The sequence below is a fragment of the Salvelinus fontinalis genome, chromosome 21 (genome assembly GCF_029448725.1).
Source record: "Salvelinus fontinalis isolate EN_2023a chromosome 21, ASM2944872v1, whole genome shotgun sequence".
Classification (NCBI taxonomy): Eukaryota; Metazoa; Chordata; class Actinopteri; order Salmoniformes; family Salmonidae; genus Salvelinus; species Salvelinus fontinalis.
In genome coordinates this window covers 41,812,785-41,837,516 of record NC_074685.1, presented here as the reverse complement: position 1 = coordinate 41,837,516, position 24,732 = coordinate 41,812,785, and the positions used below count along the sequence as shown (strand labels likewise).

Sequence of the window (24,732 nt, the reverse complement as noted above, 5' to 3'; positions counted from 1 at the left end):
CTTGGCATTCAGGCCAAAGAGTTCAATCTTGGTTTCATCAGACAAGAGAATCTTGTTTCTCATTGTCTGAGAGGCTTTAGGTGCCTTTTGGTAAACTCCAAGCGGGCTGTCATGTGCCTTTTACTGAGGGGTGGCTTTCCCCAGATTTTCCCCAGATCTGTGCCTCGACACAATCCTGTCTCGGAGCTCTACGGACAATTCCTTCGACCTCATGGCTTGGTTTTTGCACTGTCAATTGTGGGACCTTGTATATACAGGTGTGTGCCTTTCCAAATCATGTCCAATCAATTGAATTTACCACAGGTGGACTCCAATGAAGTTGTAGAAACATCTCAAGGATGATCAATGAAAACAGGATAGACTTTAGTTCAATTTCCATTCTCATAGCAAAAGGTCTGAATAGTTATGTAAATAAGGTATATGTTTTTGTTAAATAAATGTGCAAACATTTCTAAAAACCTGTTTTCGCCTCGTCATTATACGGTATTGTGTGTAGATTCTGTAGACACACAAGGCTGTAACGTAACAAAATGTGTGAAAAGTCAAGGGGTCTGAATACTTTCCAAAGGCACTGTATAACACATAACCACTCAATGACTGAAAGAATACTATAGGCTACACCAAGACAGAAACAAGAGTTATAGAAAAATTTACAATGTTTATTAAAGTACAACACAGGTGAACCTGAATGTCCTCTAATAAAGAGGATTGTTATTAGCACTGGGCCTTCACAGCAAGCAGTGAAACATTTCTCATTAGCTAGGTTTCCATCCAATTGGCGACAGATTTTCATGCGAAAATTCTAAAATCCACAAAAACAATATGCGCATTTTCCCACCAGAGGTGTTTTCATCAAATTGACTTGTTGCAGATAAAAGGCTGTGTGTGATGACGGAGTACACATAATACCTTTTGTGGATATATTTCCATGTACCGAATAAAAAAAAAAGTTAAATGGGTTTCCATCACATTTTCAACTCTACTGATGGTTTTCTCACAAACATTTTGGCCTTATATAGAGAGTGTGTCCACCATATGCACGCTGTTGGCTAGAGCTCACATTTAGCCTACATGATGACATTATTATGGACAAAAGAGCAAAAAACATATATTTTTCAAATGGCAGCCAAGCATCGATGATCATGTCACCAGAAAAAGACCCTTGATATTTATTGGAAAGAAACATCAAGCTCATCACCTTGCACTTTCACCACCTTGTAAGGTTCATCATAACTTATTTCATCTGTAGCCTAATAAACTGCATGCTTTCCCAATGAGTCGTAGTGGGAGGGCCACACAACATGTAATCGTGTGACTCCAAGTTTACTTTTATATGATGGTTATTATATAAATATTTGAGCATTAAGGCGTTTTCACAGATGTTTCTCGCATAATTCATTTTACAGACACAAAAAGATCCCACTTTGTCTAGCGTATTTTGTTTTGGCGACATTTGTAACGTTTACAAAAACATTTTCCGTTTCCATCAGGCCTGTCATTATGTTTTTTTTCAAACATGTAATTTATGCTTAAAAAGGTTGGATGGAGACCTAGTTAATGAGTGAATGTGAATGATTCTCGGCTCTAATCCGAGTTGATTTAATAAAATAGAATGACACACCAAATGTTCCGTCCCTACAGCTCTGAATGGTTAGCCGAAACAAGACATTTTCAGGATCGTTAGCGAGCTGCAAGCCTGTGGAAGATTGTAGTATGTGGATCATGAAAAGAGTGCTGGGATTCAATCCAGAAAAATGCAGTTTCACATTTCCATCTTGATATGCTGTATACACAGTTGTTTCTGCTCGACATGATTTGTTGTGGCTTTATGGTGTTTCATTTGAAAGCTTTAAAACAGAAAATGTCTATTATAAGGGGATTGAAAAAACAGGACTATAATCAAGTACGATCACTTTTGGCCAAAAGGGCTTAATAGGTACAATTCTTTGCATTATCAGTATTGAACAGGTCATTCTTAAATTAGAAAAACTATTACTCACCAATTGAAAGTCATCAACATAAGAATATTTCTGTTCGTTATAGATGTTTTTTTTCGTCATGCATGTCAGCACAATCCAATCACAAACAACAGTCACCTTCAAAGAGTAGAAACTTGCAATTAATTAAATAAACAATCGTATGCAACGGACCATGTTCTAGTGATACCATCTATAAACCCTTTATAAAGGATAAGATTTTACCCATTTAACATATGTATACAGTTTCCATAACGACAACACATACAGCATGTGATAGAAGTACTATATTTACCAAGCCAAGGAGGGCAAGACCAGCACCAACATTCAGCAGTGTTGGCACTATGTTAAATTTTCCAGCCTGAAGCAAAGACATTTAACCAGTTTAACTAGAACACCAGGATTTTGTAACTACAACGCCATTTCATTCATTATTTTATGACATTAAAATAATCGTATCAAAGTTAAAATGGCTTAGATTGTTTCTGTGAAAGCTCACCTGACCAAAAACCATGACATCGAAACGTATTCCGAATCCTTTGATTAATGTCCTTGTCTCTTCATTGTTACCATTTTTGTAATATTTGGCAAATCTGTGGGAAAAGAAAAGCACAAAGAGTGTTGCCAAAAATCGTCTTAAAAAAACAAAAGGACATCAATATTTTATATTTACACTACCTATGGTTGTCATAATTTGGGGTCAGAGATAAATCTGATAAATCTATCTATTGATGTGGTTGTAATCTAAAAACAAAAGTTCAACATAACTTATTTCATCTGTAGCCTAATAAACTGCATGCTTTCCCAATGAGTCATAGTGGGAGGGCCACACAACATGTAATCGTGTGACTCCAAGTTCACTTTTATATGATGGTTATTATATAAATATTTGAGCATTAAGGCGTTTTCACAGATGTTTCTCGCATAATTCATTTTACAGACACAAAAAGATCCCACTTTGTCTAGCGTATTTTGTTTTGGCGACATTTGTAACGTTTACAAAAACATTTTCCGTTTCCATCAGGCCTGTCATCAGGCCTATACCTGAAGTTGTATCCAGGCGCCACATTGTTGACTGGGTCCTTGTTGTCCAGGCGACGGAAGGTGTACCTAGGCACACACCAGCTGCTTGGCATGTCCAGATCACATTCCCAGCGGATCTGGACACCCATAACCCCACCCTAGACAAAGACAATCAACGTAGATAAGGATGCAGTTTACATGGATTTTACAAATGAAAACCAGCCGAGACATAAAAGATGCTATGCTGCATGTTAGATTACTCGACATGAATCAAAATGCCATAAGATATATCATGACATTTTGACTAATATACACGGAGTATACCAAACATTAGGTACACCTTCCTAATACTGATTTGCAACCCCCCTTTTTTCCCTCAACATAGCCTCAATTCGTCGGGGCATGGACTCTACAAAAAGCATGTCGAAAGCATTCCGCAGGGATGTTGGCCCGTGTTGACTCCAATGCTTCCCACAGTTGTGCCAAGTTGGCTTGATGTCCTTTGGGTGGTGGACCATTCTTGATACACACGGGAAACTGTTGAGTGTGAAATACCCAGCACGGTTGCAGTTTTTTTTATACAAGCCAGTGCGCCAGGCACCTACTACCATACCCCATTCAAAGGCACTTCAATATTTTGTCTTGTCCATTCATCCTATGAATGGCACACATACACAATCCTCCTTCAATTGTCTCAAGGCTTAAAAACCTTTCTTTAACCTGTCTCCTCCTCTTCATCTACACCGATTGAAGCGGATATAACAAGTGACATCCATAAGGGATCATTGCTTTCACCTGGATTCACCTGGTCAGTCTATGTCATGGAAAGAGCAGGTGTTCACAATGTTTTGTACACTCAGTGTAGACCATGCCTTCAGGGTTGTAAGTGGAAAAATATTCTGGTGAACAATATTTGTCAAAGTTGCCAATGTGGTTAACCCTCATCCCATCAACAGAATAAGGTCATGACATATCAGTGTCTAAATCTATGTATGACCTGATAGGTGTGGGCGTAAGCAAACACTTGTATTGTACATGTTATGGGAAGCCGTTTTTTAGGCTGAAAGACAGTAAGTAACAATGTTCTTAAAGTTTTGTATACTCAGTGTATATCCCCATCTTACCAAATGTTAAATAACTTGGGAGTTTTTAAAAAGAAGCAGGCACTTACATGGACAGCCATGGTCTGAAAGTCCTCATTGGCCTCTGTGACCATGTCTTTGAGTCTGAAGATCGGGCAGTCTGGATCAGTGATGCGATTGAATACACATTGTTCCAAGTAGGTCTTGTTGACATAGGGCAAGATATTCCTTCTGCAGAACAGACAAAAATATCATAGTTATAGTGTTGCATGCAGTTGCCCTGACTGCAATTCCACATTGGACACAGTGATAAACAATGCAACAAATCTTGGTATCGCTTTATTTGGATAGTCCATCTGTAGATCCTCTACAGACTATCAGTAACATTTCAACTACACTATATATACAAAATTATGTGCACACCCCTTCAAATTAGTGGATTCGGCTATTTCAGCCACACTCTTTGATGACAGGTGTATAAAATCGAGTGCACAGCCATACAATCTCCGTTGGCAATAGAATTGCCTTACTGAAGAGCTAAGTGACTTTCAATGTGGCACAGTCATAGGATGCCACCTTTCCAACAAGTCAGTTCAGCAAATTTCTGCCCTGCTAGAGCTGTAAGTGCTGTTACTGTGAAGTGGAAATGTCTAGGAGCAACAAGGACTCAGCCTTGATGTGGTAGGCTACACAAGCTCACAGAACGGGACCGCCGAGTGCACGCAGCGCGTTCAAATCGTCTGTCCTCGATTGCAACACTCTCTACCAAACTGCGCCAGGAAGAACTGTCCGTAGGGAGCTTCATGAAGTGGGCTTCCATGGCCGAACAGCCGCACACAAGCGCAATGCCAAGCATCAGCTGGAGTGACGTAAAGCTCGCCACCATTGGACTCTGGCGCAGTGCAAACCATCTGGCAGTCCGACAGACAAATCTGGGTGTGGCGGATACCAGGAGAACGCTACCTGCCCCAATGCATAGTGGCAACTGTACAGTTGGGTGGAGGAGAAATTATGGTCTGTTTTTTTTTTTTTCATGGTTCAGGCTAGGCCCCTTAGTTCCAGTGAAGGGAATTCTTAACGCTACAGCATACAATGACATTCTTGACGATTCTGTGTTCCTACTTTGTGGCAACAGTTCGGGGAAGGCCCTTTCCCGTTTCAGCGTGCACATAGCGAGGTCCATACAGAAGTGGTTTGTCAAGATTGGTGTGGAAGAACTTGACTGGCCTGCACAGAGCCCTGGCCTCAACCCCATTGAAAACCTTTGGGATGAATTGGAACGTGTGGGGGACCAACTCCATATTCATGCCCAGGATTTTGGAATGAGATGTTTGACAAGCAGGTGTCCACATACTTTTGGTCATGTAGTGCATCTACTTATCCTAACCCTAAACTTAACCCTTATCCTAACTTTAACCCTCACACGTATTCTAAACCGAACCATAACCTTAGCAAGCAGTTGCTTATCCAGACTGTGCAAATAAAGTGTGACCCAAATCTTAAATTGAATTTAGCTCGTAACATATTTATCAAGTCACAAAAATTTTAAAACTTGACTTACTTATTGAAGTTGAATTTGGGGTACCGGATGCTGTTCTTTATAAGCACTGTGAAGTTCTCTGCATCTGCCAACATTGGAGGACTAAAGACAATTATATTGTGAAATTATTAAAACATTCTAGATGGATTATGTAAAATAAAAGCAAATACAACCTTTTCCACCTTGTTACTCAATAGTTCTTACTTGGGAGGTTCCTTATCTAACTCCAGCGGGCACCAAGCCAGAACCTCACATGTCTTATCCACAGCTGAGTACTTCACACATTTCCCAGTCTGAACACCTGAGGGGAGATAGTCACTTTAAAGGAGAACGTCAGTGAAAAACAATAATGTGACTCTCATTCTACAAGTAAGTGGTAGACTGTATTTAAATCTACACATTGAGAGCTTGGGACTATAAGGTTCTATCTGCAAAAATATGACTCTGAGATAATTGGCTTTACATTTCCAATGTTGTCAGCAATTTGTATAATGTATTCTTTTGAACTTAACATGAATTGGAGTATTTAGAGTACTATATACAGTTGAAGTCGGAAGTTTACATACACCTTAGCCAAATACTTTTAAATGCAGTTTTTCACAATTCCTGACATTTAATCCTAGTAAAAAAATCCCTGTCTTAGTCAGTTAGGATCACCACTTTATTTTAAGAATGTGAAATGTCAGAATAATAGTATAGAGAATGATTTATTTCAGCTTTTATTTCTTTCATCACATTCCCAGTGGGTCAGAAGTTTACATACACTCAATTAGTATTTGGTAGCATTGTCTTTAAATTGTTTAACTTGGGTCAAACGTTTCGGGTAGCCTTCCACAAGCTTCCCACAGTAAGTTGGGTGAATTTTGGCCCATTCCTCCTGACAGGTGGGTGGGATGACCTGAAATATTCTGCTTTTACAAAATGTGATGCTGTTTTCAAATGAAACACAATACCTTGCTCTTGTTAAAGCTTTTAGAATTGATTTGTTTTAAAACAAATCTTAAAACAAATCAATTCCAAAAGCTTTAACAAGAGCATGGTATTGTGTTTCATTTGAGTCAGGTTTGTAGGCCTCCTTGCTTGCACACGTTTTTCAGTTCTACCCACAAATTTTCTATGGGATTGAGGTCAGGGCTTTGTGAAGGTCACTCCAATGCCTTGACTTTGTTTTCCTTAGGCCATTTTGCCTTTGGAAGTATGCTTGGGGTCATTGTCCATTTGGAAGACCCATTTGCGACCAAGCTTTACCTTCCTGACTGAGGTCTTGAGATGTTGCTTCAATATATCCACATATGTTTGAAGGTAGGCCTTGAAATACATCCACAGGTACACCTCTAATTGACTCAAAATAATGTCAATTAGCCTATCAGAAGCTTCTAAAGCAATGACATCATTTTCTGTAATTTTCCAAGCTGTTTAAAGGCACAGTCAACTTAGTGTATGTACATTTCTGACCCACTGGAATTGTGATACAGTAAATTATAAGTTAAATATTCTGTCTGGCAACAACTTTTGGAAAAATTACTTGTGTCATGCACAAAGTAGATGTCCTAACCAGCTTGCCAACTATAGTTTGTTAACAAGAAATTTGTGGAGTGGTTGAAAAACGAGTTTTAATTACTCCAACCTAAGTGTATGTAAACTTTCGACTTTAACTGTAGGTAGAGAACATTGAACAGAACAAGGCTAGGTCCCCCCAAAATTGTTTTTATTAAAATGCAGATAGAACCTTATACAGTGCCTTCAGAAGGTATTCACACCCCTTTACTTTTTCCACATTTTGTTGTGTTACAGACTGAATTTAAAATTGATTAAATTGAGATTTGGCGTCACTGGCCTACACACAATACCCCATACTGGCAAAGTGGAATTATGTTTTTAGAAATGTAATTCAAAATGAAAAGCTGAAATATATTGAGTCAAAAAGTATTCAACCCCTTTGTTATGGCAAGTCTAAATAAGTCCAAGAGAAAATTTTGCATGGACTCTGTTTGCAATAATAGTGTTTAATAATGATTTTTGAATGACTATCTCATCTCGGTACCCCCACACATACAATTATCTGTAAGGTCCCTCAGTCGAGCAGTGAATTTCAAACACAGATTCAACCACAAAGACCAGGGAGGTTTTCCAATGCCTCGCAAAGAAGGGCACCTATTGGCGGGTAAAAAAAAAAGAGCATACATTGAATATCCCTTTGAGCATGGTGAAGGTATTAATTACCCTTTGTAAGGTGTATCAATACATCCAATCACTACAAAGATACAGGCGTCCTTCCTAACAGTTACAGAGTTTTATGGCTGTGATAGAAGAAAACTGGCACTAAAGTAAAACTGCAAAAAAATGTGGCAAAGAAATTCACTTTATGTTCTGAAAAGAAAGCATTATGTTTGGGGCAAATCTAACAACACATCAATGAGTACCACTCTTCATATTTTCAAGTATGGTGGTGGCTGCATCATGTTATGGGTATGCTTGTCATGGGCAAGGACGAGGAAGTTTTACTAAGCACAGGCTAAATCCTAGAAGAAAACCTGGTTCTGTCTGCTTTCTAACAGACACTGGGAGACAAATTCATTTCAGCAGGACAATAACTTAAAACAGTGTTTCCCCAACCCTGGTCCTCGAGTACCCCCATCAGTACACAGTTTTGTTGTAGCCCTAAAACACAAGGCCAACTGTACACTGGAGTTGCTTACCAAGACTACATTGAATGTGTGGCCTAGTTACAGTGTTGACTTAAATCAGCTTGAAAATGTATGACAATACTTGAAACTGGCTGTCGAAAAATGATCAACAGCCAACTTGACAGAGCTTAAAGAATGTGTGCAAAGCTCTTAGAGAGACTTACCCAGGAAGACTTACAGTTGTAATCACTGCCAAAGGTGATTCTAACATTTATTGACTCAGGGGTGTGAATACTTATGTAAATGAGATATTTCTGTATTTAATTTTCTATAAATTTGCAAAAACGACTAAAATATGTTCTCACTTTGTCATTATGGGGTATTGTGTGTAGATGGGTGATTTTTAAAGTTATTTAATCCATTTTGAATTCAAGCTGTAAAACAACAAAATGTGGAATAAGTCAAGGGGTATGAATACTTTCTGAAGGCACTGTAGTGCCAAGCTCTCAACATATGACATGGTCCTGTAATGATTATTGAATGCTAATGCTCAGTTGGTAGATCATGGCACTTGCAATGCCAGGGTTGTGGGTTCGATTCCCACGGGACCAGTATGAAAAAAGTATGAAAATGTATGCAGTCACTACTGTAAGTCGCTCTGGATAAGAGCGTCTGCTAAATGACTAAAATGTAAAATGTAATGCTACCATCTAGTAACAATACAAGGCCTTTTTCTTTTACAGAAAGCCTTATAATCTACATCTCAAACATAGAACAAGGATTAGATCATAATATATGATAACTCGGATATAGAAATGGATCAATGACGATTTCCCCAATGTCAAAATCTTAATATCCTTACCATTGCCTCGGGTATCATGTGAGCCAGCCTTGCAGTCCCTGTCTGAGGTGCAGTCAAAACCAGTTTTTGGGACCTGAACGCATGACAGCATGAGTGTAATTTTTTAAAGCTTAAAAATATATCTTAGACTTAGACGCTATACAGAACTTGAACCTCTATGAGTACCAAAAACGGGTCCCCTAAAAATGTTGTCCAGAAATGACCTCAATGGACAGAAAGGGGTACACGTCCCTACACCCAAGAACAGAAGCATGTTTTCCTAAAACAGGATGTGTGATTTAATGAGAGACAATATAAAGCTAATAATACATTGCTTATGTATATAAATCAAACAGTCAATTTTCGAATAAAAATTTGACGTAAAACATTTGCAAATACATTCTAATAGTGCATCTTCAACTTATCTATCATGCACATGACTCGAGGGCTGGACTTCATCCAATAGAAAGCATTAGTAATGGTGTCTTTTTGTAGGCACTAATGGAGGCTTACTCGTTGGCCAAAACCTATAGATTCTGACCGGTCAGATAGCGAACAACAATGACAAGAAGCTGGGGAATCGTAGGTGGCTCGTTTCAGCTCGTGGGTATCTTGTTATTAATACCATGTGTTGTTTTGAGGTGTTTTGATTTATGTCTAGACCCGGTGTCAGAACAAAATCAGTTGGACAGGCATTTGATTTCCAAAGGCGGGCCCGTTTCCATTTCACGGGACCTCCTATGTGTGCACACACTTTTTACATGAGTGTTATAGTAAAGCCCGTAGGCAGCTCATGAGTGTTATAGTAAAGCCTGTAGGCAGCTCATGAGTGTTATAGTAAAGCCTGTAGGCAGCTCATGAGTGTTATAGTAAAGCCCGTAGGCAGCTCATGAGTGTTATAGTAAAGCCTGTAGGCAGCTCATGAGTGTTATAGTAAAGCCTGTAGGCAGCTCATGAGTGTTATAGTAAAGCCTGTAGGCAGCTCATGAGTGTTATAGTAAAGCCTGTAGGCAGCTCATGAGTGTTATAGTAAAGCCTGTAGGCAGCTCATGAGTGTTATAGTAAAGCCTGTAGGCAGCTCATGAGTGTTATAGTAAAGCCTGTAGGCAGCTCATGAGTGTTATAGTAAAGCCCGTAGGCAGCGCATGAGTGTTATAGTAAAGCCTGTAGGCAGCTCATGAGTGTTATAGTAAAGCCCGTAGGCAGCTCATGAGTTTTGGGTAGATGGTAGAAGTGGTTGATGAGTTCGAATTAAGCAGCGTGTTGAGTAAATTTGGTGAAGACGAATGTTCTGAATGGACAACAGTAGTGTCGGAAACTGGAACAAAAAGTTAATTGTCTAAAATTGCAGTGGAGGATACGTGTTGTGGCGTACAGCAGGTCAGCCACCAGGGAGATACTTGTCGAGGCCTGGTGACAGACGGAGTCTACATCGAGGCGATGGCTCCCTCTGCTGGACGTGCCAGGTCTCGATGGGCTCTCCACCCAGGACTAATTGGGGCTGATTGTGGGTTGTGAGTAATCAAGGGCTGATTGCTCACCAGCTGGATGAGCCCCATAAAGCTGCCAGAAGGGCAGCACACGGGAGAAGGGACTGGGGGAAGAAAGGTTACTCCCGTATAGTTGGGGACGGTACGAGAGATAAAAGTAGGGAGCTCAGTTTTTGTTCCCCACAGGATACAGCAAGACCCGGAGCCCAGAAGACGGTATCCCGGAGAGGGTCTTATAGGGGAGACCTATTATTTTCTTTTGGTTTGTTATTCAAATAAACACCCTTGAAACCGAGCTAATCCTACTCTGTCCGTGTCTGATCTGTGTAAACGTCTTGACCAAACCCCCTGGTCTGCCACAAGTGGTGGAGAATGCGGGCATTCTGATAACGTGGTCAGATCAGGGTTGACGTTTACGCAGCATCAGCATGGACGAGTTGATAGCTCAGTTCGTCCGGGCCCAACAGGCGGAACAGCGGCTACAAAATGTCTGCCTCGTTGAGGAAATCAGGAAGCTACAAGGAGTGTCTACTGAATCACATCCAAACCAGTTTTTAATCAAGCTAACGGAAGACGACGACATCGAAACATACCTCTGTACATTTGAACGGACAGCACTATGGGAAGGATGGCCCCGTTCCTCTCTGGGAATGCCCAAAAGGCGTATTGGGACCTGAACGACGAACAGGCGGCTAACTACGACGGACTCAAATGGGAGATACTCAGCCTCTACGGGTACAGCCTGGCCCATCGGGCTCAACTGTTCCACAACTGGAGGTTCGTAGCCGACGCATCCTCCCGAGCCCAGATGAGTGACCTACTGCGCGTCACCAGGGCATGGCTCTTAACCGAGGTATCCACCCTCTCCATCCTAGACAAAGTGGTCCTGGATCGCTTCTTACAGGCGCTACCCCACGACATGAAGAGGGCAACGAGTCTATGCGCGCCCCAGACCTTGGAGGGCATCCTGGAAGCAGTAGAGATGCATCAGAACACTCAGGCCCTGCTGAGTGGGAGCTGGGCCGAGTCGGGTATGGAAGGACAGCCCCCCCGCTGTGTCCCCCGAACCGACAGTCGGCAGGGCCAAATGACCTTAAACCCGTGGAGGGTTTGCAGGGCCGACACGCCACCGACGACCCCAGGTAGATGGAGACCAAAGAAGGTGTTTTGAGTGTGGCGCCTGGGGGCACATTGCCTGGAATTGCCCGGCTTGAGAGAAGTCGATGCCATCAGCAAGCCCCGGACGCGAGGTGGGTCACGCAGTGAACTACGTCACCTCCTGTTGGGCGCACCACGAATCAACTGCACCCATGGTACCGGTGAAGGCATACCACTGCTGGCTTGCTTCTGAAGCTAAGCAGGGTTGGTCCTGGTCAGTCCCTGGATGGGAGACCAGATGCTGCTGGAAGTGGTGTTGGAGGGCCAGTAGGAGGCACTCTTTCCTCTGGTCTAAAAAATATCCCAATGCCCCAGTGTAGGGTGCCGTCTTTCGGATGGGACGTTAAACGGGTGTCCTGACTCTCTGAGGTCATTAAAGATCCCATGGCACTTATCGTAAGAGTAGGGGTGTTAACCCCGGTGTCCTGGCTAAATTCCCAATCTGGCCCTCAAACCATCATGGTCACCTAATAATCCCCAGTTTACAGTTTACAATTGGCTCATTCATCCCCCTCCTCTCCCCTGTAACTATTCCCCAGGTCGTTGCTGCAAATGAGAACGTGTTCTCAGTCAACTTACCTGGTAAAATAACGGTAAAATAAAAAAATTAAATTAAAAAAAGGTTGACGGACACAACACAGAAGCTCTATTAGACTCCAGAAGTATGGTTACGCTCGTAACCATGAGCCTGCTGAACCAGGGGACCGAACGTGGTATGGAGATGTCTATTTCCTGTGTTCACGGTGACACAAAGCGGTATTCAACCGTATGGACCAATATCATGACGCCACAAGGGAACTGCCAGATGATAGTGGGTGCCGTACCAGAGTTGCCAGTACCTCTCCTCCTAGTGGGACGAGATTGTCCGCTGTTCGCGGCCCTGTGGAGGCACGAGCTGAGGAAAAAGGTCAGAGCCGTCCGAAGACGAGAGCGAGGACGACCCATCATCGCCTGTCCGGCCCGAAAGCAAATGTTTCACCAACCTGTATCTACGGGTCCAGAGTCGGCGGGACGCCGGAACCCGAACCCCCTGGGGAACCACTGGAGAAGGAGCCCAGCCTCCTCTTCCTTGATTTCGAGGAGCCAGTCGAGACAGCCGCTGGGGGCCAACTGAGGGGACAATTCGGAGGTTCAGAGGATCCGAACTTGAAAGCCGCCGCAGCCCAAGTGATAGCGGTCGATGGACAGCTACTTCTGGGGGTGAGTGACTGGCGATACCCCCATTTCCAAATCAAGAATAACCTTTTGTATCAGGTGTCGCACCAACAGGGGGAACTTCGAGAGGTATTGTTGCTGCCCTGACGCTACGTGGGAACCGTTCTTCAGCTGGCCCTCACCCAACTGTTGGGGGCGCACCTGGGAATGGAGAAGACCCGGGAACGGACCGTCGCCCGGTTCCACTGGCCCGGGATGAGGAAGGCCATGGGAGACTATTGTTGCACCGGAGTGTCAAATCACTGCCCCAAAAGCACACTTCCGAAACCCGCTGGTCCCCCTACCGATCATCGGGGTGCCCTTTGTAACACCTCACCATGGACATAGTGGGACCCCTGGTAAAAAGAGCACGAGGTCACCGCTACATCCTGGTAATACTAGATTATGCCACCCGGTATCCCGAGGCCATTCCCCTACGGGTGGAGGTATCCAAGGGAATCGCCCGGGAACTGTTCTACCTCTTTAGCCGGGTGGACATCAGGAACGAGATCCTGACAGACCAAGGTACTGAGTTTATATCCTGCCTAATGAAAGATGTATGTACTCTCCTGCAGATCAGGCAGATCCAGACCTCCGTCTTTCACCCACAGACGGATGGGCTCGTCGAGCGGTTCAATAAAACGCTCAAACAAATGCTGTGGAAGGTCATTGAGCAGGACGGGAAGAACTGGGACCAGCTACTACCCTACCTAATGTTCTCAATCCGAGAAGTACCTCAGTCCTCCACTGGTTTTCCCCCTATCGAACTCCTCTACGGGAGGAGGCCACGCGGCCTACTGGACCTCGCCAAGGTGGTGTGGGAAGCCCAACCGACTCCCTTACGCAGCGTGGTAGAGCACGAGGAGATGATGAGGGAGCGGATGACAGCCACATGGCCAGTGGTAAGGGAACATATGGAGAAGGCCCAACGTGCCCAAGCCCAGGTCTACAATCGGGGAACCCAGCCCCGAGAATTCCAGGTGGGAGACAGGGTGTTGGCCTTAATCCCCACGGCCGAAAGTAAGTTCCTGGCAACATGGCACGGGCCATACAAGGTGATAGAGAAGCTGGGACCCGTCAATTACCACGTACGGCAGCCGGGGAGACAGAAACCCCAACAGCTTTACCACGTGAACCTGTTGAAGAAGTGGTACGAGAGGACAGCCTTGGCCGTGTTATGGTAGGGACCTAGGACGCCATTGGTACCAGTGGTGGTCCCGAGCAATAAGGACCCCGGCCCAGAAGCAGGCGCTCAGGGAGCTCGTTGATCGGAACACGGTGGTGTTCTCTGAGAAGCCAGGCCGCACGACCCTCAATGAACACCACATCGGTACCCGGCCCGGCGAAACGGCACGGAAGAGGCCATATCGGATTCGAGGCCCGAAGGAAGGCCGTGAAGCAGGAAGTGGAGGCTATGCTGAGGATGGGGGTCGTTGAAGAGTCTCACAGTGCATGGTACAGCCCCATGGTGTTGTTGCCCAAACTGGACGGTAGCCTGCGCTTCTGGCATGATTTCCGGGGTGTGAACGAAATCAGCTTGTTCGACGCCTACCCCATGCCTAGGTTGGACGAGCTCATCGAACGATTGGGAAAGGCCTGGTACATCAGCACCCTTGACCTGACCAAAGGATATTGTCAGGTACCATTGGCAGCCTCCTCCCGGGAGAAGACGGCGTTTTCGACACCAGACGGATTATATCAGTACTGGGTGCTCCCGTTCGGTCTCCACGGAGCCCCGCCCACATTCCAGCGCCTGATGGACCTGATTGGGGATCATATATCAGTTGTCATTTTCCTTGTGGGTTTTGTGGGATCTTGTTTTCTGTTTAGTGTCTGTGCCTGACAGAACTGTTTGCGTTCGTTTTTTTGTCTTTGTTATTTTGTTTTGGTGTCATCAATAAAAAGACTATGTACGCCTACCACGCTGCGCCCTTGGTCCACTCTTCCTTCTACAAATGAGAGCCGTAACTGTAACGGCTGTCGTTGGAATGAGACCAAAGCGCAGCGTGGAAAGTGTTCATGATTTAATGTATAAAAAATAAAAAAATAAACTCAAACGAAATGACAAAAGGTAAAAACGAAAGCGCACAGTTCTGTCAGGAAAAAAACTATACAGAAAACAACATCCCACAAACCCCAAACGGAAAATGACAACTTATATATGCTCCCCAATCAGAGACAACGATAGACAGCTGCCTCTGATTGGGAACCACACTAACATAGAAATAAGGAAACTAGAATGCCCACCCTAGTCACACCCTGACCAAACCAAAATAGAGAATAAAAACCTCTCTATGGCCAGGGCGTGACAGTAACACATACAAATTTGGGCTTCAGCCATTGTCCTTGAAAATATCCATTCTGGCTGCACACAGGCACAAGCACTCAGACATTCTCACTTCCCCAAAGTCATTGTACAACTTATCCTAGATCCCCAAAGTCAATTAGAAACTACATTCTAATAGCACATCTTTAACTTCTCTATCATGCACATGACTTGAGGGTTGGACTCCATCCAATAGAGAGCAATAGTAATGGCGTCTTTTTGTAGTCACTAACGAAGGCTTACTCAGCTATGGCTCATTGACCAAAGTATATAGACGAGTTGGCTGACAACATCATGATAATGATGGCACGCATCGATGTGGCCAGAAGGCGTGCATTGTAATGATTCTGAACGGTCACATAGCTAGCAGCAATAACAAGAAGCTGCCATGTGGGGAATCGTAGGTGGCTCGTTTCAGCTCATTGTATCTTGTTATTGATACCATGTCTTGTTTTGAGGCGTTTTGACTGACGTCATGTCTATGCTAATATGGCTAAAATTGGCTAGCTAGCTAACCAACAACTGTAATTAAGTATTTGAGAGACAACAAGTGCTCATTGTACAAATGTATTTAGGTTTTCAATAAACATTTGGACATGAAATATAGTTTACATGTTGTCGAAGATCTAAGCCAACCCTGTCTGCTTTGCCCCATAGTTGTGCACGTGTCGGTTTAGTTGCTAAACAACCAACCAGTCTATTGGGAAATGAATGGGTTTTTGTAGGATTTGGGGATAGACACCGAAAATAAGGTCTATGGTAAACACATGCTAGGAGATCTTATATGTTTTGTTCTATGAAATTATCTTAATCAGCTAACATCGCTTTTTGTGCTTATTTCGAAGCATTTAATCAAAATAAGCACAAAGCACATAAAGGCTTCACAATTCATAAAGGTCATGTTAACTGACTGATATTATCTCATAGAACAAAACATATAAGATCTACTAAGCCTGTGTTTACCATAGACCTTATTTTCTCTGTTTATCCCAAAACCCATTCTTTCCACATTAATTTCCTCCATAGGAACGACCAACAAACCTGAGGTAGAAAATGCAACAAAAAATAAATAAATTAGGACTACAAGCTGTCGAGCTCTATTACAAGACAATAAAACAATAGTGAGCAATGACTAGTTGCAATAAAATCCTTTAGGAATGCATACTGTTAGCCAAATAGAGTCCTTCGGTTATCCAAGTCACACACAAACATTTAGGCTTCAGCCATTGTCTTTGAAAATATCCATTCTGGCTGCACACAGGCACAAGCACTCAGACATTCTCACTTCCCCAAAGTCATTGTACAACTTATCTTCTTATGGCTGCAATCCCGTTAACGGGATCGATATGACAACAGCCAGTGAAAGTGCAGGGCGCCAAATTCAAACAGAAATCTCATAATTAAAATTCCTCAAACATACATGTATCTCATACCATTTTAAAGGTAATCTTGTTGTTAATCCCACCAAAGTGTCCGATTTCAAATAGGCTTTTCAGAGAAAGCACCACAAACGATTATATTAGGTCACCACCAACTCAAAGAAAAATTCTGCCATTTTTCCAGCCTGAGAGAAGTCACAAAAAGCACAAATAGAGATAAAATGAATCACTAACCTTTGATGATCTTCATCAGATGACACTCATAGGACTTCATATTACACAATGCATATATGTCTTGTTCGATTAAGTTAATATTTATATCCAAAAACCTCCGTTTACATTGGCGCCATTGTAACAGTATAACTTTAGTACGTCCCCTCGCCCCGACCCGGGCGCGAACCAGGGACCCTCTGCACACATCAACAACGGTTGCCCACGAAGCATCGTTACCCATCGCTCCACAAAGGCCGCGGCCCAGAGCAAGTGACGTAACTGATTGAAACGCTACTAGCGCGTACCCGCTAACTAGCTAGCCATTTCACATCCGTTACAACATGTTCAGAAATGCCTCCAAAATATCCTGAGAAATTGCAGAGAGCAACGTCAAATAACAAAAATACTCATTATAAACTTTGATGAAAGATACATGTTTTACATAGAATTAAAGATACACTTGTTCTTAATGCAACCGCTGTGTCAGATTTCAAAAAGTTTAACGGCAAAACACAATATTCAATAATCTGAAAACAGCATTCAGCCACAAAAGCAAGCCATACTGTTACCCGCCCAAATTGTGCAGTCAACAAAACTCATAAAAAGCATTATAAATCTTCACTTACCTTTGCTGATCTTCGTCAGAATGCACTCCCAGGACTCCCACTTCCAGAAAAAATGTTCATTTTTTCAGTAATGTCCATCATTTATGTCCAAATAGCTATTTTTGTCGCGTGTTTGGTATACAAATCCAACGTCAGGGAAGCGAGTTCACTAAAACCTGACGAAATGTCCAAAAGTTCCATAACAGTCCGCAGAAACATGTCAAACGATGTATTGAGTATTTAGAATGTTTTTAACATAAATCTTGAATAACGTTCCAACTGGAGAATTACATTGACTTCAGATGAGCGATGGAACGGAGCTCCATCTCATGTGAACACACATGGTCAAAGAATGGTCACCTCATGGCAGACCTGACTAATTCTCCTCTCATCCGGCCCCCCTTCACAGTAGAGTCATCAGACAAAGTTCTACAGACTGTTGACATCTAGTGGAAGCCGTTATAAGTGAAAATTCATCCATATCTCGCTGTGATTTCAATGGGAGCTTGGTTGAAAATCTACCAGCCTCAGAATTTCCACTTCCTGTTTGGATTTTTTCTCAGGTTTTTGCCTGCCATATGAGTTCTGTTATACTCACAGACATAATTCAAACAGTTTTAGAAACATCCAAGCTACTCAATACTGCCTCTGCAGCCATAAGAAGTTATCCTAGATGTTGTAATAAAATTGAAGTTTTAGATCAAAATGTAGAAAGTAGAGCCTTTCCCATTAACATATCTTCAGGTGGATGGGATATTCAGTATGTTAGATAGGCCGTCATTGTAAATAAGAATTTGTTCTTAACTGACTTGCCTAGTTAAATAAAGGTTACATTTTAAAAAATGTCTTACCTCTGGACAGTGCGACTGAGTTTGGTTCAGAGTGATGAGCATGTTCGTCAGCACAAAGAAAGAGCTCTCCTCCTGCCACAAATCAAAAAACTCAAATTACTTCTCTCAAACATACAATCATCAATGGGTTTGACCTATTCACATGGCTTTTGCGTGAAATAAAGTTAGTAGGACACAGTTGTTTCATCTCTGACACACATTCCATGTTTTAGTCTGAGCATATACCACTCCCGATGGATTTTCTATTTTAGTACAAGGTCACCCCAACTGACCCAAAAGCCAAAATGTGCACGAAGCTAAAGTGAAACAAGCAGGAACCATAAAACTCCACTGTGCCAGTGAAGTTGAGGTCACACCCACCATGGTGGGTGTCAGTCAGCCTGGCGTCAGGTGACTGGGGGAAGTAAAGGGTACCTTATTTGGTAGTGGTGATTACAATAGACCAGGCCTATACTTCATCTTCTATACATCTGGGTGATACCTGTGGTGGGATGACATAGTCTGCCACATCCCAGATTCGCAGGCCCAGGTCGGAAGTGTTGGTCAGGGCGATGCCCTTCACCTTGGTCGTGACAGAGCTGAGGACTGCATCCGTGTCCTGGTAGCCTTTGTTCAGCACACAGACATACCTGCATAGGTGTGCAAGGGGGGATGCAAAGAGGTGGTCAATGCATTATGGGCTTACCTTTATTCCCAGGTCCATGTGGCTTAAAAGTATAACATAGGGTGAATCACAGAGATATCGTTGTATATTTTTTATATAAAATATATGAAAATAAGTTAAATATTGCCCAAAAAATCTTGTGACAGCTGTGGCTATGATGGCAGTATAGGAAGGGGTACTGACGAAACCACTTTGTTTGATTAGTAAACATAAGTCAATATGAAATTGTTAGAATGTCATGTGGTCTTTATGCGACACTTACCCGATCACATATGCAATCACTAAAGCCTGCGTGATTCTGTTGAGGGTTCCAACCTTGAAGCTCCTAATTACAAGAATTTTCGGTGTTGAATATTCGAAAAAACATTGACATATGGACGCACAACATCCCATCGTTTTCATCATGTTTTCTGCCTCCGAAAAAAGGGATTAAAAACGCTATTTTGTATCCTCATAAATAAACGAGATAGCCCGACCGTTTTAAGGATATCTTCCCTGTATGTCACGGGTTTTCGAAAAAAAACAACAGGCAGTTTAACTTTCACGGTCCGTGCTACCCGGGATCCTTGCGACGTCCCGACCCCCAGTGAAGTTGAAATGTAAAATGATTGAGGGTTATGGTTAGGTAGCCTAAGGGTTAGGTAAGGGTTGTGGTTAGGGTAAGGGCTTAGTGTCGGGAAGTCCCAAGGATCGCGGATAGCACTAACCGAACTTTAACCCCACTCTAATTTCCCTGTCTTCCGCAAACGTTTAGATTGAAGCGGTTCCCTTTTTATTTCCCAATAATGAAACAAGCTACTTTGAGCTGACGCATCATTTTTCATATTTAGACCTACCATCTAGTATGGCAAATGTCAAATAAGTTCACAGAGCGGTAAAAGCAAAGATATTTCATTTGTTTCTTTTAATCCTCTCTGGGAAAAGTCCGACCTTCGGTACCCTTTGCCAAACTGTTGGTGGCGGTAGGCAGGGGCGCCCCTTTGGTTTCAGAAGTGGGGGGCACATAACCTGGCGGGGGGTCCTCCTACCGAATTTTTGGGGCCATCTAAAGCTAGTTTCCAGCCTTTTTACACAGGCTAATATGCCATCTCCATTTAGAACAAAAAGTAAGCAAAAATGCCCACAGTCATCAAGCTAGGTAGGAGATTATTATTAAATATGTTTTAGTGGTTAATAAGACTGAACTAGATCAAAGGTAATTCAATAATATGTGTTGCTGTGTTGTGTTGCACCTTTAACCAATAGCCTAACAAATTAACAACTCTTGAAAAAAATATAAATACTTTTGCATGTCTTTATTAAGATCAAATTTCAGCCAGACCGACCAGCCAGCCCGAGCTGCCTGCCGACCCAACCCCCACCAGTCTAGTCAATAACTCAACTCTCTCCCAACACAATTTCCTTCCCAGTTTACACCTTAAATATTGTTAATTCCCAAGGGAAAGGTTTGGAAACAAAAAAATAAGCAAAAACCCCCATACACCCAAAATATACATTATCACAAAGAAACATCAAATTCTCCATATAATTCATCTCATAATAGTACTGTAGAGACATTTTTAATTGCACACAATATTGCTGGGTCGCCCCATCCTGTCCCTAGGGGTCCACCACCCTGTAGCACCTCAACCCAACACACCTTACTCAGCTTTAGGATCTTAGTGAAACATTCAATATTGGTTTCGGGTGTGTTAGGCCAAGGCCAGAGTGTCAACCCACAGGACAGCAGACCCCCAAGGCCAAGAATGAGCAGCCAAGCCACTAGGTATTGCCTACATAGGTATCTCCCCCGATGAGGGCATGTTTTCAAGACTGACTTTTTATTCCATTTAAGGCAACCAGACCCTATGAAAGTTGAATGGTATAAATGTAATCTTGTAATAAATCAAATCTAGTAATAAATAACTTGACATTGTGGGAGGAAAACCAACCTTCCAACTAATGGCAATGCATTTCTTAGCGGCTATAAATAATTGGTTACACAGTTTCTTCAGATAATAGTCTCCAGTATCAACATTTCCAAGCAAACAGAAACAGGGAGAAGGGAGAATATGTAGACATGCTGAGATTAAATAACATACTCTTTGCCAGAATTCAGCCAGCCTTCACAAGAACATTAATATATGCAAATATGTTAAATGTTGTGTTTTACACCTCCAGTAGAGGAAGGACATTTCTGAGTGCATGTAATTCAGTTTTACTGACATATAGTATGTTCTATGGATGGCCTTAAACTACAGTGATTTATTTCTGAGATGATATGAACCTGACTGGTGTCGTGGCTTTACTTTAAGATTCATTTGAAGACTGTTATTTATCTAGTTACCTAACTATGTTTAGTTGTTACCCGATTAAATTAATCATGTAACAATTAACTCATTAGGATCTGGGGCACCATGAAAGCGGTTCTAGAGTTACCATCTCCCGAATTAAATCCTAAAAGGTCTTCACCTATCACATCCATAAACAGTCAACTTATTAATCATAACTGTCACGCCCTGGCCTTAGTATTCTTTGTTTTCTTTATTTTTTTAGTTAGGTCAGGGTGTGACATGGGTAATTTATGTGGGTTTTGTAGTGTCTAGGGTGGTTGTAAGGTTTAGGGGGTTTATTTAGAGTAGTTGGGTTTATGTTTAGTATAGTTGTCTAGCTGTGTCTATGGTTGAGTGTAGGTGTTTAGGAAAGTCTATGGTTGCCTGAATTGGGTCTCAATTAGAGACAGCTGGTTATTGTTGTCTCTGATTGGGAGCCATATTTAAGGTAACCATAGGCTTTAGCTGTTTGTGGGGAATTGTCTATGTCTAAACGTTAGTAGCTTGTGTGTGCACGTTCGTTTTGTAGCTTCACGGTCGTTTGTTGTTTTGTCAGTTTGTAAGTGTTTTGTTTTGTTTTTCCTTCTTCAAAATAAAAAGAAGATGTATTTTCCACGCGCTGCATGTTGGTCCTCACTCTCTCCAAAAGACTATCTTGACAGAATTCCCCACCAATGCGGGATCAAGCAGCGCGAAAAGCGGCAACAGGAGCAGCGCAAGGATTCATGGACATGAGAGGAAATTCTGGACCGGGAAGAACCAGGAGAATATAACCGCCCCAAAGCTGAGCTGGAGGCAGCGAAAGCAGAGAGGCAGCGATATGAGGAGCTAGCTCGGAGGCAGGAAAAGGATCTGGGCTACACTATGTGGGAGGAGATTGACAGGTGGGCGATCAACCCAGGGAGAGTGCCGGAGCCCGCCTGGGATTCTCTGGCGCAGTGCAAGGAGGGATACCGGCGTATGGAGGCAGCACGACGAAGCAGTAGGAAGCCTGTGAGAAAACCCCCAAAATTTCTTGGGGGGGGGGGGGGGGGCTTAAAGGGAGAGTGGCGAAGTCAGGTAGGAAACCTGCGCCTACTCCCTGTACTTACCGTGGAGAGCGAGAGTACGGGCAGACAACGTGTTACGCAGTAGAGCGCACGGTGTCTCCTGTACATGTGCATAGCCCGGTGCGGGTTATTCCACCTCCCCGCACTGGCAGGGCTAGATTGAGTATTGAGCCGGATGTCATGAAGCCAGCCCTACATATCTGGCCACCAGTGCGTCTCCTCGGGCCGGTTTACATGGCACCAGCCTTACGCATGGTGTCCCCGGTTCGCCTACATAGCCCGGTGCGGGTTATTCCACCTCCCCGCACTGGTCGGGCGATGGGGAGCATTCAACCAGGTAAGGTTGGGCAAGCTCAATGCTCAAGGGAGCCAATACGCCTGCACGGTCCGGTATTTCCGGCGCCACCTTCCCGCCCCAGTCCAGTTCCACCAGTGCCTACACCACGCACCAGGCTTCCAGTGTGTCTCCAGAGCCCTGTTCCTCCTCCACGCACTCGTCCTATGGTGCGTGTCTCCAGCCCGGTACCACCAATTCCGGCACCACGCACCAAGCCCCCTGTGCGTCTCCAGAGTCCTGTGCATCCTGTTGCTGCTCCCCACATTAGCCCTTAGATGCGTGTCCCCAGCCCGGTACCACCAGTTCCGGCACCACGCACTAGGCCTAATGTGCGTTCCCAGGGTCCAGTATGCCCTGTTCCTTCTCCCCGCACTAGCCTGAAGTTGCGTGTCCTTAGCCCGGTGCCTCCAGTTCCGGCACCACGCACTAGGCTTACAGTGCGCCTATTCCGGCCAGAGCCATCCGTCTCCCCAGCGCCGTCCGAGCCATCCGTCTCCCCAGCGCCGTCCGAGCCATCCGTCTCCCCAGCGCCGTCCGAGCCATCCGTCTCCCCAGCGCCGTCCGAGCCATCCGTCTCCCCAGCGCCGTCCGAGCCATCCGTCTCCCCAGCGCCGTCCGAGCCATCCGTCTCCCCAGCGCCGTCCGAGCCATCCGTCTCCCCAGCGCCGTCCGAGCCATCCGTCTCCCCAGCGCCGTCCGAGCCATCCGTCTCCCCAGCGCCGTCCGAGCCATCCGTCTCCCCAGCGCCGTCCGAGCCATCCGTCTGCCCAGCGCCGTCCGAGCCATCCGTCTGTCCCGAGCCGTCAGAGCCGTTAATCAGTCAGGAGCCGCTAGAGCCATTCGTCAGTCAGGATCTGCCAGAGCCGCCAACCAGACAGGATCTGCCAGAGCCGCCAACCAGACAGGATCTGCCAGAGCCGCCAACCAGACAGGATCTGCCAGAGCCGCCAACCAGACAGGATCTGCCAGAGCCGCCAACCAGACAGGATCTGCCAGAGCCGTCAGCCAGCCATGAGCCGTCCAGCCAAGATCCGCCAGAGCAGTCATCCAGCCAGGATCCGTCCCTCAGTCCGGAGCTGCCGTCCCTCAGTCCGGAGCTGCCCCTTATCCTGGTGCTGCCCCTTATCCTGGTGCTGCCCCTTAGTCCGGTGCTGCCCCTTAGTCCGGTGGGGTTGAGGGGGAGGGTGGCCATTTGGAGGAGGCTACGTAAGCGGGTAGTGACTATGGTGGGGTGGGGACCACGACCAGTACCGGAGCCGCCGCCGTGGAAGGACGCCCACCCAGACCCTCCCCTAGACTATGTGCTGGTGCGCCCGGAGTTCGCACCTTAAGGGGGGGGTTATGTCACGCCCTGGCCTTAGTATTCTTTGTTTTCTTTATTTTTTTTGTTAGGTCAGGGTGTGACATGGGTAATTTATGTGGGTTTTGTAGTGTCTAGGGTGGTTGTAAGGTTTAGGGGGTTTATTTAGAGTAGTTGGGTTTATGTCTAGTATAGTTGTCTAGCTGTTGAGTGTAGGTGTTTAGGAAAGTCTATGGTTGCCTGAATTGGGTCTCAGTTAGAGACAGTTGGTTATTGTTGTCTCTGATTGGGAGCCATATTTAAGGTAACCATAGGCTTTAGCTGTTTGTGGGGAATTGTCTATGTCTAAACGTTAGTAGCTTGTGTGTGCACTTTCGTTTTGTAGCTTCACGGTCGTTTGTTGTTTTGTTAGTTTGTAAGTGTTTCGTTTTTCCTTCTTCAAAATAAAAAGAAGATGTATTTTCCACGCGCTGCATGTTGGTCCTCACTCTCTCCAAAAGACGATCGTGACAATAACCTCGTATCATATCATCATTCTGAACAGTAGTAACCTCCTTGCTTCTGCAAAAACCAGAGCCTTATGATTCAGTACTGCACAAATTGGTTTAATTATTTATTTAAAAACTAAATAAAAATACACACTTTGCATCGGTTATTGACTAGAGACTTAATACGCTAAAACAGGTCCCTAGTGGAATGACAACAACATGGCTGCTTGTTAAAGAGATGGAGAGGGAGAGAGAGAGGGATAGAGACACTTAATTA

General features: G+C 44.1%; 1 protein-coding gene across 1 annotated transcript; it reads right to left on the bottom strand.

Annotated features, from left to right (window-relative positions):
* Positions 1 to 638: 638 nt before the first annotated feature.
* Positions 639 to 19,920, bottom strand: p2rx4a (purinergic receptor P2X, ligand-gated ion channel, 4a). Its single transcript, XM_055875285.1, has 12 exons — positions 19,232 to 19,920; positions 18,787 to 18,934; positions 18,306 to 18,377; positions 9,111 to 9,183; positions 5,826 to 5,922; positions 5,643 to 5,723; positions 4,171 to 4,312; positions 3,021 to 3,157; positions 2,476 to 2,569; positions 2,272 to 2,337; positions 2,001 to 2,096; positions 639 to 1,847 (listed from the first exon to the last, which is right to left on the bottom strand). Exons 1-12 carry the CDS (start codon positions 19,372 to 19,374, stop codon positions 1,827 to 1,829), a joined length of 1,170 nt encoding a protein of 389 aa, XP_055731260.1. The 5' UTR covers positions 19,375 to 19,920; the 3' UTR covers positions 639 to 1,826.
* Between the last annotated feature and the right edge of the window lie 4,812 nt (positions 19,921 to 24,732).

Coding starts and splice junctions, on each gene's coding strand:
- p2rx4a (XM_055875285.1), bottom strand. CDS start 19,374: ATGATGAAAACGATGGGATGTTGTGCGTCCATATGTCAATGTTTTTTC. Junction 18,935..19,231: donor GTGATTGCATATGTGATCGG/GTAAGTGTCGCA, acceptor ACACCTATGCAG/GTATGTCTGTGTGCTGAACA. Junction 2,338..2,475: donor ATGTCATGGTTTTTGGTCAG/GTGAGCTTTCAC, acceptor TCTTTGCTTCAG/GCTGGAAAATTTAACATAGT.